Source organism: Gobius niger (assembly GCF_951799975.1).
Source record: "Gobius niger genome assembly, chromosome: 10".
Classification (NCBI taxonomy): domain Eukaryota; kingdom Metazoa; phylum Chordata; class Actinopteri; order Gobiiformes; family Gobiidae; genus Gobius; species Gobius niger.
This window is the reverse complement of record NC_136861.1, coordinates 10,515,628-10,529,790: the sequence shown is the minus strand read 5'-3', so window position 1 is coordinate 10,529,790 and position 14,163 is coordinate 10,515,628. Positions and strand designations below refer to the sequence as shown.

At 42.4% G+C, this 14,163-nt stretch overlaps 1 protein-coding gene across 1 annotated transcript in view; it reads left to right on the top strand.

Moving 5' to 3' along the window:
- med25 (mediator complex subunit 25) overlaps window positions 1–13,854 on the top strand; it is a 51,898-nt gene extending 38,044 nt beyond the window's left edge. The window contains exons 16-20 of the mRNA XM_079564653.1: window positions 3,621–3,740; window positions 4,761–4,832; window positions 6,882–7,043; window positions 11,097–11,217; window positions 13,614–13,854. Of these exons, the coding sequence (XP_079420779.1) occupies window positions 3,621–3,740; window positions 4,761–4,832; window positions 6,882–7,043; window positions 11,097–11,217; window positions 13,614–13,714 (576 nt within the window). The 3' untranslated portion in view covers window positions 13,715–13,854. The remainder of the gene's footprint in view (window positions 1–3,620; window positions 3,741–4,760; window positions 4,833–6,881; window positions 7,044–11,096; window positions 11,218–13,613) is intronic.
- Window positions 13,855–14,163: the final 309 nt, after the last annotated feature.

Here is a 14,163-nt window from a genome sequence, read left to right as displayed (position 1 = left end):
TCAGACAATTTGGGGAATTTCAGATCGTTCAGAAAGAAGCCAGACTCAAGTTTTGGAATGTCCATCTCAGAACTGTACAAATTTGAGTAGAACTCTTTAAAACTCTTGTTAATTTCTTGATTTCCTATATGCCTTACATCATTGCAGTCCTTGATAGCTGTTATATATGTAGTTGTGGGTGCGTTTTTTGCAATTTTCGCCAAAAATCTGTTGGGTTTATTGGCCGTTTCAAAAAGTCTTTGTTTGGCAAACATTACGTCCTTTTCGGCTTTGCGTTGTGTTAAGTTGTTTAAAGCTGTTCTTGCCCCTTTGAGCTCAGTTAATGTCTCAGGTAATTGTGTACTGTAATAATGTTTCTCCAGTTTTTTTATTTTATTTTCTAGATCTAATTGTAGAGAAAGTCTCTCTTTTTTCTTATAAGCTGTGTATGATATGATTACTCCTCTCATAAAAGCCTTATAACAATCCCATAGGATTCTTGGGTCAATATCTTCGGTATCATTGATTTCTAGAAATACAGTTGTTTGCTCTACTAACATATCAACACATTTATCATCCAAGAGGAGCAATGTGCTCATTCTCCAGGATCTAGAACGCTCAGTAGCCCGTAATGGATGCATACTGAGAGATACCGGTGCATGATCTTATAGACTAATAATGCCTATGTTCACTTGTGTGATTAGTTGACAGATGTGTTTAGACATAAAAATATAATCTATACGGGATGCAGAGAGATGAGGATTTGAGTGAAAAGTAAAATGTTTCACCAGTGGATTATGGAGGCGCCAAGTATCAATCAGATCAAGGTCAGCGAGTATCTGCAACAATAATTTTGAATTTTTGGTCAGAACTGATTGTGGGGGCATCCTGTCGGACTTCGGGCAGACCGTACAATTGAAGTCCCCTGCTAATATCACGTTGTCACACTCCATATTCACCAGTTCTGTTAATAACGTTATGTAGAATTCCTCATCTTGCAAGTTTGGAGCATATACATTTCCAAGAAGGACGTTTTCCCCATATAAAACCCCTTTGACTAGTATATATCTCCCTTCTCTGTCCTTATGGGAGGAGATAGCAGTAAATGGGATGTTTTTGTGTATTAGAGTTATAACCCCTCTCTTATTTGTAGAATAAGAGGAATAAAATATTTGCCCCACCCACTCTCTAAGGTATTTCTTATGCTCTTCGTCAGTTAGATGAGTCTCCTGCAGAAAAGCGATATGGACTGACTCTTTCTTTAAACAGTTCAGGATGGACTTTTTCTTAATCACGTTATTGGACCCTTTTATATTCCAAGTAACTATCTTAAGTGTCATTTGCAAGAAATGTAATACACTTCACCCATATTCCCACTTTAAAGTATATCTTAACACAAATAGACCAGTCTGCAGCAACGAACACAACTTCAAATATAGCGGAAACCAGGCAAAAACTAAACAACGAGCCTGGTTCCAGTAAACTTCTCATTGTCAATGAGAATGAAAAATAAAAAAAAACAAAAATAAAAAATAAGAACTTAACACACACGAAAACTCACTAGGTGTACTTTAACTTTAAGTACAACTAAAAGAGAGTCCGGGTTTAACCCCGCACCGAATTATTTTAAATATTTACCCAAATGGCTCATTATTATACCATACAAAAATAATAAGCAGCCCCAAACATTCAACCTACTTCACATTAACAACGTCTTTGCAGATCCCGTTATTTGGCTCCTGACAGCCTCTTCACAAAGTCATTCACCTCCGTCGTGGTCTTGAGGGTGAGACTGGTTCCATCAGCGTTGAAGATCTTCACGGTGGCGGGATAGAGGAAGGCGTTCTTGATCCCTGCATCCCGTAGAGCTCTGCGCGCACCAGCTGACTCTTGTCTCTTCTTCGCCACAGCCGCGGAGAAATCTTGATAGAATGACACTGTACCTGCCGCGGTGGCCACTGTGCCTTTGGCCCTAGCCGCCCGGAGGATCTTTTGAGCGTCGGTGTAGTAATGCAGCCGGACCAGGACCGCTCGTGGCCCCAGCGTCCCCGCGAGCCTCGTCTGCGGCCCGCTGCGGTGGGCTCTGTCGATAACGATGTTGTGCTGCAAGCCAAGAACCTCTGGTATCCACTTTTGGAGAAAATCCACGGGCGAGGCCCCCTCAGATCCATCTCTCAAGCCAAAAATACGCACATTTCGTCTTCTGCCTTGGTTCTCAAAACTGTCCAGTCTTTCCAGCGCTCTCTGGAGCTGCGCCTCGAGTGTGCTAATGCGTGACTCACTCACTGCTGCGTCTTCCAGGTCCGAGACTCTCTTTTCCACGGTGTCCATCCGCTCTATTAAACTGTCAAACTTCCCAGAGAGCTCGTTCAGGGGCTTCAGTTTGTCGTCAAGCATTTTGGATATGTTTGCAGTTACTTTAAGCACAATTGAGTCACTTTCCTCTTCACCGTGGCTAGCTAGCAGGCCTTCATCCTCGTCCTCGCCTGATTCACGCCCGGGGCTGCTGGGGCCGCCGCGTGTTAGCCTGCAGCTATTGCTAGCTTTGGATTTGGCTCCTCGTTTTCCCATTTCCTTCTTGTTGCTTAATCCCGACTGCACAATAAAGTCATCCAACGACATCACACACGCGTTTGGGGTGTTAAATATTCAATATGAGCCAAAAATATTAACTTTTATACACATTCGGTGCGGAGAGCAAAAAAGTACGTCTACCCCTCGGCGCTCATCACGTGACTCTTCCCGCCTTTTTTTTTTTAGCGAGCCATTTCAGTAATTCCGAAACCGTTTCTCAAAGTGTAAAAAGTATGATGCTTTTTACACTTTTAGAAACGGTTTCAGATGTAGAACTTTCTCTTTCTGTTCATCTGAGCTGTAGTTACTGCTCTGCTGCAGTCAGAGGGAGGGAGAGAGAGTGCACACGCAGCCGCTCGTCTGAGGGGATTCAGGGTCAGGTCCAAAGTTCGGATCCAAGGTTCGGGTCCGGATGGGCTGGTGAGTGGGTCCGGATCCGGGGCAAGGTTCGCCGTTTGGTGACCTCTGCAATAGAGGTTGTGTCCACGACATCCTAGATCAGTGGGAGAACCTTTGAGTCTGTTAAAATGACAATTATCTGGGTTTTTTCAGCTTTTTTGGCTTTATTTACGCCAATTCAACATGTTTTGAGGAAAAGACAACATTTTACAAGTGTAAGTTGTATTTGGGTCGTGGCTTGTTATCCCAGGGTGATTGTGGGTCCCAACACTGTACCAGTGTAGAAACACTGTCCTAGATTTTAATAGATCATAATTTCTATACAACTCAATGGGAAAGACATAGTTTTGGAATGAAATCTCCAAACAGAAAATCTCCAAACCTTTTTCCCTGATCATTATTTGGATTACAAAGCTGCCACTTTCATCTTATAGCTGAAAATCCTTTCATTTGACCAACATTAAGCACATCATTTTGAATGTTGTCTCCACTTTTGAACACCTTTCTGACAGTCATTTTGATTTTGAGATTTGTGACTGTCTTTGTTTCATGCGCAGGTCCAGCCATTACAGTGATATTAACCATACACCATGTCCACATTTTCTACAAAAACACAATCTACACATTTTCTCTATTGAAACTATTGACTATCCCTGTCTGTGCCCCAGCAGCAGATGGGCGCAGCCGTTGGCCCCATGCAGCCGGGACAGGTCCCTCAGAACCCGAACTTCATGAACCGAGCTCCTGGTCCAGGGATCTCCGTCTCGCACGGCAACGTCCAGCAACAGGTGACCCTTACCTTTCCCCTCTGACCTCTGAGTCAGACCACTGCTGTTCATTTTAACCAGAGGGAGACGGCGGGAACACTAGAGTGGCACGAACACAGTCCCGGCGGCCATGTTGTGACTGTAGGTGCAACTGGGAGAGCTCACCGGACTATTAAAGAGGCTACATCACACACAATTGACTAAAACGTATACCTGGAGTAGTGTTTTGTTTCATCTGTGCATGTTTTCTTGCAAATTCAGTTTTCTATCCCTCTTTCAAACTCATAACACACTCCGGTAAACGTCACGCAGAGAAACCCATGAACCTCCTCTGCCTTTTACGTCCAAGATACTCAAAACAAAACTTGTTCTGAATGGTCAAACTCCATTTTCTTGCGCAGATTACCATGTTTTTCACTAGCTGACTGTCTCCAAAGGTTTAATTTCCGCTGCTCTGATCTCCAGAGAAAACAAAATGGTGGTAGCATTGCAGCTAGCTGCTGAAGCTAATAAGAAATGGGGGCAGGCTCCGTAAATTCCTAGCTACAATGAACGTCCCATTAAAACCTTTTGGTTGGGAAAGACTGACCTGTACATCTATGCAACACCATTTATTATCTTGATAGAACAATAAAACAAAATGATTGTGTAGATTTGTATCATTAATTTGAGCTGGGAAAACCAAACTTGGCACGTAAAGATAAATAATTAGCGGCTAAACCACTTTTCTGTACCTGCACCTTAACCTTTACGACACGCAGCTGTACAAGTGACTGCTAAACATCTGTTATTGTCGTAATATTAGTACTTCATGTCTGTTTCTACTTGGATTAGCCTCTTCCTACTGTCACAAGATGGCAGCCTTGGCAGCGGTTGCTACGGCCGCTCCGCTGTTCTCCCTCCGTCCCTGTGATTTTAACACTTCTCTCACCTCTTCTGCTCCTCTGCCCGGTGTTATGTGCATGTTGACTGAAAACTCTCCTCCACTGCTCCCCCTCTGCACCCCCCCCTCCCTCCTCTCCTCCTCACGGGACGCTCCAGTCTGTGGTGGTGGGAATGCCCAGTGTGAGTCAGGTGGCTCTGATGGAGGAGCAGCAAAGGCAGAACAACATGGTGAGGTTCGACACGGGACACAGAAGAGATGAAGCTCAACAGTGTCCACGCGCTTCAAAACCTGCTCTGGTTCCGTTCATTTAAAAGGGTCACTGTTTTCCCAAGTTATAACACATCTGGAATAGTGTTTAGCTCATTTATGCGAATAATCCTGTTTACTTCGGTCATTTCGTCTTCTTCCTGTATTTCGTGTAGTAATAAAAAGGAGAAGTGGCGTTTGATCCTACCGTATGTGGATCAGGGTTTCCGTGGGGCATTAAAAGTCATGAAGTGAGATGTGCCAAAATTAAGGTCTTAACACATTGAGTGCCAAAAACCGAAAAAAAAAGTTTTTGCTGTTTTTTTACGAAACTAGACACTCGAATACACCTTATGTGTGATTTTGGGAGCTCTGTGATGAACAGAACTGAAATAGATGACGATCAAAACATTTCTCTGAGTTTTTAAATGGTAAAAATCGGTCCAAGGACGGCTGAGAAACATCCTGTTAAAGTCTTCAATCCGAGAACCGGGCTGTTTAAATGCACACGCGATAATTAGCGAAAGCGATCGATAACACAGTGTTTCAAAACGTGTCAACAATGTTGTCCTTGAAAATTGACTTGAAACTGAGATATTTAGGCATTTGCCTCTTCCCATAACGTTAGTGTCTGTGAGAGTGTCTGAGAGCGGAGTTAATCAGAAAGAGTGTTTCATAAAACACGCGATATCTCTGTTTCTAGAGAAAGAATCAGTGATTTGGATCAAAACTAGCCTCTGTTTAGCTTAGATTTCTCAGGAACCGAGGCGCGTAGAATTAAACTGTTTTCACCTACGGGGACCTTAGAGTCTCACCTTTCAAACGAGCCATAGCATGTGTCTATAGCTATAACATAGAATACGCTGTGATGCTACAAATATCATGAAAAATGGTCTGGATTGTTGGCACTCAACAGCTAAATCCCCAAAACAGTGCGCCACTTCATTAAAAATTCACTATAGATTAAATGTAGATCAGTATTTTTTTTTCTGCATAAATTCATCAATAATACAAAAATGATGGTCCAAAGCCATTCAACAGCAGTTTTGGATGAAATTGTGCACATTTTTCCCCTCAAATGTTTCCTGTTGTTAAAACTTACTTACATGTTTCTCTGTTTGATGAAACTCTTAAGAAATTAAATATGTACCGATTTTGTTGCATTGTGGCACTAAAAAGCATTAAATGTGACTTGCCTCTGCCTGTATAAACCCCACGTTTCAGCCTAATTAGCTGATACTTTAGAAACGGAAAACTTATGAAACCCTTTTGCTGTATTTTCAACTATTTGTTATATGACTTTTTCTCCCTTTAAAATATTCATGCTATGGCCAGGACTCACATTATCTTCCGTTGTGCCTTTAAATGATTAAATTTCAATATTAAAGCCTATGGGGGAAATGAAGGAGAAACCAGAGCGGGTTTTTGAAGAGGGCAGCACTGTTGAGCTCCATTTCCAAAATTCAACACGAGTCACCCACTCGAAATCATAAAAGTTGCAATCAACTCAGTACCTTTCACTGTTTCTGACAGTACGTGTAATTATGAAAGACATTGAAAGGATTACAATAGCCAGAGCAGCATAAAAATAAGTATCTTTCATCATTACAACGGACACTATTACGCTGCTAGTGTGTGTTTCTTTTTTACTCAACATGAAAGTGTACATGCAAATCTCCTAGATGACAGATTATCCAAAATAAAGCTCGAGTTTTTAAGTTTTTCCCAACAATATCAACTTCTTCAGAGTACTTTTTCTTTCTTTTAAGACTCCTCCACAACTCCTTTATAACATTTTCACGGGTGGTGGACTGCGACTCTTTGAGCATGTTTCTTTAGTTTGTTCTATACCTATAATAAAATGCATGAAATACTGCAATTAAACCCTCAGGTACATTGTATGAAGCGAAACAGTGTAATAAGTAACATTAATAATATCTATTATCTATATATCCAAAGGTAAACCAAACAGCGGCGTTGCGCTAGCTTTAAGCGTGACCCTCACTGTCTGTGCCTGGTGTTTTCCTCAGATGGCGATGCGAGCGACGGGCCCGGCCAATCAGCAGCCCCCGGTCAGTGGAGCCCCGCCCACTCAGGGAGGTCAGGCCCAATCACAGGGCCAGATCCTGCGCCTGTCGAACCCGGGTGCCAATCCACAGCTGCGCAGCCTCCTGCTCAGCCAGCAGCAGCCGGTGAGAACGCGGCTCAGATCTGCACTGAGAGATACAGGGGTTAATGCGTGTTGAGGAATTCATTTAGCACCTGAATCTGTCACTCAACACCGCAGCACATGTAGAGCAAAACACTATGGGATTAACAGGTTTTTCTATCCCTCCAGGATTTCACAGGCATTTTTTTTGCTTGTTGGGGCTAAAATGCCTGATTTCGAAAGCCATCTTTCCAAAAGTTGCCATTAAAGCAATATTACACCAAAATCAAAGAGATTCAGGGAAATAATTAAAGACTGAAAGTAGCCATGTTTAGTTGTATCATCTAAAAAACAGAACCATGTGCGCCCTGTGTCTTCCGCTCAGCTGTGGTCAGTGGGAGGAGCAAACAGGCACCTGTCTGTTGCTGTGAGTGCAGGCTTTGAGTCCACACAACCCTGATAATACAGAGCCCAGAACAAACCCAACGACGAATATTTATTTCACTCGACAGAGCTGTGACTCCTAAAGTTCACGCAGCAAAGAAAGCATCAGCACACAGCACCTCACGCGAACGCCACTGCATCAAGGGGGAAAGAAGTTATCTAAATGCACACGCTGTGCTTGATCACAACATCCTGGATGGTCCAAATGAAACAACAAAATAAATAGCGGAAGTAAAGAAAATACAACAAACAATGTAACAGTTCTTAGTAAGGCAAAGCAAATGATTAAAAGTCACTTCGACCGTCACGATGTCACCCCCTCTGTACGCAACCTTGGCATCATATTGGACTCCACCCTCTCTGCAACATTGCCCGCCTCCGCCCCTTCCTTACCCAGTCTCTAAGTCTCACCACTCATCTCCAATAACTGCGATACATCCAGAACTCTGCTGCCCGCCTCCTCACCCACACCCGGTCCAGAGAACACATCACCCCCGTCCTCCAACAGCTCCACTGGCTCCCTGTTCAATATTACATTCAATACAAGCTCCTCCTCCTCACCTACAAGTCTCTCCATAACCTGGCCCCGCCCTACTTTACAGAGCTCCTGCAACAACACCAACAGACCCGCCGCCTCCGCTCAGCCGCCTCCAACCGCCTCACTCCCATCGCCGCCCCCACCCTCTGAAACGCACTCCCACAGCCCATCAGAAACACAGACTCACTCCCGAACTTGAAATCAGTACTCAAAACCCACCTTTTCAAACTGGCTTTTTCTCAAAACTGTCTCTTTTCTTTGTCTGCTACTGTCAAGGGTCTTTGAGTGTCCAAAAAAGCGCTATATATGTTTGATGCATTATTATTATTACTTAATCGTCACAAGACTTGCTTGCTTTAAGCCTCACTTTGAGTTATTATGACCTTCCGCTGTTGCTTCCTTTCAGACCATTTCCTATTTGCGCAACAAAGCGAAAATCAAACCAAGCGACACATGAGAACGCAGGCTTGCGACGCAATAGAAGATCGTTGAAACATTAAATTTTTGTCACTGACAAGAAATCAACCATCTGAGAGTGTGTTACAGAGCGCTTGTCTGCATCAACGCCAGGAATGGATTCAATTAATAAACCAAAAATGGAAAAGAACATTTTTAACTTGTGTAACGACAAGGGATTTAACATTATAAGCCTGTTAGAAAACTGATTTTCGTTCTAAATGGAACAAGATCCGAGACACTCCAAAAAAAATAAACCCCTTTTTGGGTTACCGGGACATTCAGACGCGTTTCTGTAGCTTTGACTGTGTCCTCGTTTGTTTAATTAACACAATCTACCAGATCCCGAACAGCACCGGTTCATGGAAATACAGTACACTTTCACCCACTGGAGCACTCACTGTTCCCATTTTTGAACGGCCAATATTTCTTCCCCCATTTATAACCATTATCAATGATAAGTAATAATTTAAACCATGTATAATTCCCTACAATTTCATAGCTCAACAAATCTGTATAAACGAGCGAACCGTGCTGGAAGAGTCGAGCCAATTAAATGAAATGTGCCAAAATGAGGGCCTTAAATGTCATTATTAAGTATTAAATTGGATTCAGAGTGGCATTCAATCTTAATTTCTTGGAAAATAATGACGTTGCTCAACATTTTTTTTTTCATAAATTTATCAAAAAAATACAAAAATTATGGTCTTCAACAAATTTGACCAGGGCTCTTCAATTACAGTTAGTGAGCCTACCACCACCAGCAACGTATTCATATTGTTGGGATAAATAAATGGGAATTTCATTATCATCTATGCTTGAATAGAATAGGACCTAAACATAGAAGTTGTATTATATTCCAGCATTATAAAGCTTTAAAAAACATTGCAATAACAGATTAATACAGAATAATGAAGAGCCTAATAATAAACTAGGACAACTCAGAACTAAACCAGGATTAAAGCCAGGGCAAAACATGCGATATCAGGGCTAAGGCAGGACTAAATCACATAAACCAGACCAAAGGCTTGAAACAGAATGAGAATGTTACAGGTGAGGACCAACTGAACCAAGACCAGGACGTCTCAAACAACATGACCAACTCCTGCTCAGCCACTGCTCCTCTCAGCTGAAGGGACATGCGCTGACCAAGCACCTGAGCTGCTGTTCTGTCCACACCTCGTGCTTTATGAAAGAAGTGAATGAAGATGGCGGAGATGGTGCGCTGATTCATATTCAGCCTCTCTCTTTTACCTGTTAACTTCACAAAGAGCATCTCTGCACTCGTACATTTTTCACAAAGACGTATTGAATGAAGTCAGGGAAGAAAGCAAGCAGAAATGCATCTGTCAGATTCATGATACAGATGTTTTTTAGCTAAGTTAGAGCCCAGATAGCGAGGCTTAGCGTGTTGACCTGTTGAATGCTAGCTGGTGCAGGGCAGTTTTCCAAAACTCACACACCATCAGCTTCATCGTCTGCTTTACAAACATCCACAACTGAACAGGTGTTCCTTACCTTGAAGTAGCTGTTCAAGCCCTTAAAGGAACAGGCCACCCGCGGGCCACTTATTGAGTAGGCCCAGATTAGACTGAGGCCTTGGCTGAAATTCTTCACAATATTTTGCTCAAAAGTTGCCCATTGTGTAAATATTTAAGTTTTTCCTCATTCCTCTGATTGAATGTTTACACATCTTCAGACATTAAATATGCATAGATAAGACTGCATTTTAGATATCAAAGTCTGGCTGGCAGAAAACTTTCTCCAGCTTAAGCAAGACAAAACTGAAATGTTAATCACTGAGGGAGAGAAACGTTTACCCAAACTACAGTGACTGTCTATTAATCCTTCCTCACAGGTGAAAAACCTGGGTGTGATCTTTGACTCTGAGCTGACTTTTATTCCACACATTAAGAATATCACAAAGATAGATTTTTACCATCTGAAGAACATTGCCAGAGTCCGCCCCATTCTCTCTCGGGCCAACACGGAGACGCTAATGCATGCTTTTATCACCAGTCGTATCGACTACTGTAATGCCCTGCTTTCTGGTCTTCCCAAAAAGAGGATCTCAGGTTTACAACTTTTACAAAATTCAGCAGCTCGTGTCCTGATGAAGACCAGGAGGCGGGACCACATTACACCGGTTTAGAATCGCTGCATTGGCTCCCCGTGTGTTTCAGGATCAACTTTAAAGTTCTTTTAATGTTTTTTAAATGTCTTAATGGTCTTGGTCCTTCTTATCTCTCAGAACTGCTTTTACCTTATGAACCTTCACGGCCCCTTCGCTCCTCCGGCAGGGGTCTCCTAGTTTTTCCTAAAGTCAACAAAAAGACTCATGGCGAGGCGTCTTTCCAATATTACGCCCTCGCCTCTGGAACGACCTGAGGAGGAGCTCAGGGCTGCAGAGAACGTTCATGTTTTTAAGAGCAGGCTCAAGAACCACCTTTTTAGCTTAGCTTTTTACTGACATCTATTTATTTAATCCTAATATATAATATATATGGGAGGGTGTGCCAGGCGTAGTGTTTTCCGGTGTGAAAAGCTTTATAAATAAAATTTGATTGATTGATTGATTGATTGATTGATTGATTGAGATATGTTGTGTACGTGGCTTAAGAGCATTAGCTTTGACTTGTTTTACCTCTGTCTCTGCAGCAGGGCGGTATGTCGCACATGGCCGGAATGATGTCCCACCAGGGAATGGGGCAGCAGCTGGTCCACCCCACGCCAGGAGGGGGCGCTCAGATGCAGGGCCAATGGAGGCAGCCGTTAGGAGGTCAGTGAACCCCCTTACCCCGCCAAACCGAGGATGAAACGGGAACAGCCCAAAAATACGACTCCGAAGATAGCGTTCTAAGATCTGTCGGAATGAGAGAGAACTCGCCGTGAACCCACTTTCAAACTCAAACACAATTAAGTCGGACGTCGCCTTTTTTGCGGCTGTGTAAGTGTTGCATCAAGCGCTGAAAGTTTGAACCACTGTAGGGAAAATTTAACAGGCTTTGCAGACTTTTCAACCATTTGCAAATCGTTAGTGGTGCCGGAAAGACTCTTTTTACAGCGCTCTCACGAAACAGAATACAGTTGTTTTCAAGGCTTAAATGACGAGTTGAAGGTTCTCGTGTAAACTTTCACAAACTTTGAGATGCTTAAAAAAGTTTGGGCTAAGTGTTTTGAGGTTGAATATTTATGTTTCGTAAAGAACCCAATGTAAAGTAACCTCTTCTGCTATAATTTTGTAGTGGAGACTTGTTTCCATTTATTTCTTCTAAGATCTGGATCCTCTGACTTTCTTGAAATACATCAGACAGATTTGTATACTTTTCTAATTATTAGTGTGCAATTGTTAGTTAAAGGGACTATACGGAGTTTGTTAGAATTAAGCATTTTCCTCCCCCTACATGTTCGAGCAACGTCCTACGTCCAACGTGTAGAATTGTAAAGCGCTTTATGACTGTCTGTGAAAGGCGCAAGATAGATAACTATATTCTTCCTCTAAAATGAGCTCAGACCTGTTCACCACAACTGCCTCTAAAATCCTGCACTGTCACTCAAAAAGGTGTTAATTCGGGTCTGATGTGCCGTCATGCGTGAGCTTAATATAGAAGGTGCAGTTACACATAAGACCTGAGGTGGCAGTGGTGAGCATAAAATGACCAATTGGAATCTAGTCCCTTTGATTAACAAAAAAAAGAGTTTGATTTAAATAAATTCCTCCAAACGCGGCAGTCCTTTTACCTGTGCACAGCTGTTGCATGAGTATGACTATGAGTAACAGGCGAGAGGGTGTTGCTTAGTAAAAAAAGTGAGACGTCTACTGAGGTGTGGTTTATTGCAAACAGCACTGAGCGCTGCCCCTCAATGTGGAGCTGGAAGATCTCACATTGCAGTGAGTTATTATGTGCAAGTTATTATTGAATCACAAATTTCAAAGTTTTACGTCACCATTTTGGTGTGGAAGTCCTGCTCTAGAGTTTATGCACATGCATCATTTTCATTTAAAAAATAAACCCTCAACGATCCTGACGTGCTGTGACATCGTATTCCCTCTATTCACGTCACTTTCACCTTATTTAGTGTTTTAAAAATTGAAACCGTAACACCAATGATTGCGCTCTCTTTTTGGTCGTTGTGATAGTGCCCCCTAGTGATGAGGAGCGACTCCGGAAAGTGCGCTATAATATGGAATCCTATGAGGACTTTACATCTGACAACACATCTTAAAAGTCTGGCTCTTAAGAATATTATTGTTTCTAAAGATAGTTTCTTCGTGGGACGACCTTGAAGGGATTGTCATATTTTTACGCATGTTGGTTTCTGCGTGCATTCTGAGGGCCTTGATTGACAGGTCTAATAGAAACAGACGACGGCATCTCTGGAATCGCCCATGTGGTCATTTTTCAAAACAGTCAAGGGGGAAAACAATTGGGAGAAAAATGTAAACTTTCTCTAATTATTCCAAAACTACTTTAACAAATGCTGAATTATAAATATAGTTTTCTACTAAATAAAGATACAAAGACATGGAGAGGAGAAAAGTGGTTCAACAGCCCATATTTACATAAATAACAGAGAATGCTAACATGGTGCTTCATATTAGCATGGTGCTAATGCTAACGCTAGCTAGCTACGACTGTGTTTTTTTTCACTTCTATTGAACAATCTGCCGTTGAAAACATCCATATGGACCCGATTTAGACATGTCTTTTTTTGTATGTGATAGATACGTTCATATTTTGCCCGAAAATGGCTAAAAAGAGTGAAAAATTGTGTTTCCCAAAAGATTCTCTTTTCCCCCTTGGCGAAGCCGCGCCCCCTTCTATAACGAGATGCCGTCTGTATCTATGCCAAGTGTTCATCTCACATTTTGCTTTGTCGTGAAAGATAATTAGATGTCACAGTAGGGATTGTAAAATCGTGGGGCTGCTCTCGTCTCCACCGTGCGATGGTTCAAAGAGACAATCGTAGCTACTACACTGTAAAATGCGGAGCCGGACGCGCTCGTGCCCGTCCTCTGTTCGATCTGCCATCATGGAGTCTCGACACGTGGTCAATGCTCTAAATGTGGGGGAGAGACGAATAACCGTCTATCTTTACTATGTCTATGTATAAATCTTAACATTACGTAAGTCCCTCCTAACAGCCCCTTCTCTCTCTGTGTTCCGTCCCCAGGTCAGATGATGATGTCGGGGCAGAGGGGGGCGGTGCCTCAGCCCGGGATGCCGCAGGTCTCCAGTGTGATGGAGGACGAGATTCTCATGGACCTCATTTAAAACAAACACGCTCCATTTACATCCGCAAACACAGACCTGTGACAGTTAACTGGAATGGGACAGCGCTCAAGGACGTGGACTACACCAAGACCAAAACCAAACTTAGATTTGGCTTCGTAGTTTTGCATCAGACAGCCCTGCTTCTCTGCTTGCATTTTTTTTTTTTTTTTGTAGCAAGTATTCAGTTTTTGGACACAGGAACATTTCAACCAGTCTTTTGCTCTTCATGCACTTTAGAATGAGGAGTTTGCTATTTATCATGTTTTACACAGCCTATGAAGATATATTATGATGAAGACTTTAAAGTGGACATATCATGCATAATCAGGGGTTAAATGCTTGTTTTTTTGCCACTTCCACATTGGTTTCTTTGCATGTTTTACTTTAAAATTACTCTGTATGGACAAGACACTTAAGACGCATCCGCAAGCTCTGTGTTGGTCTTAATT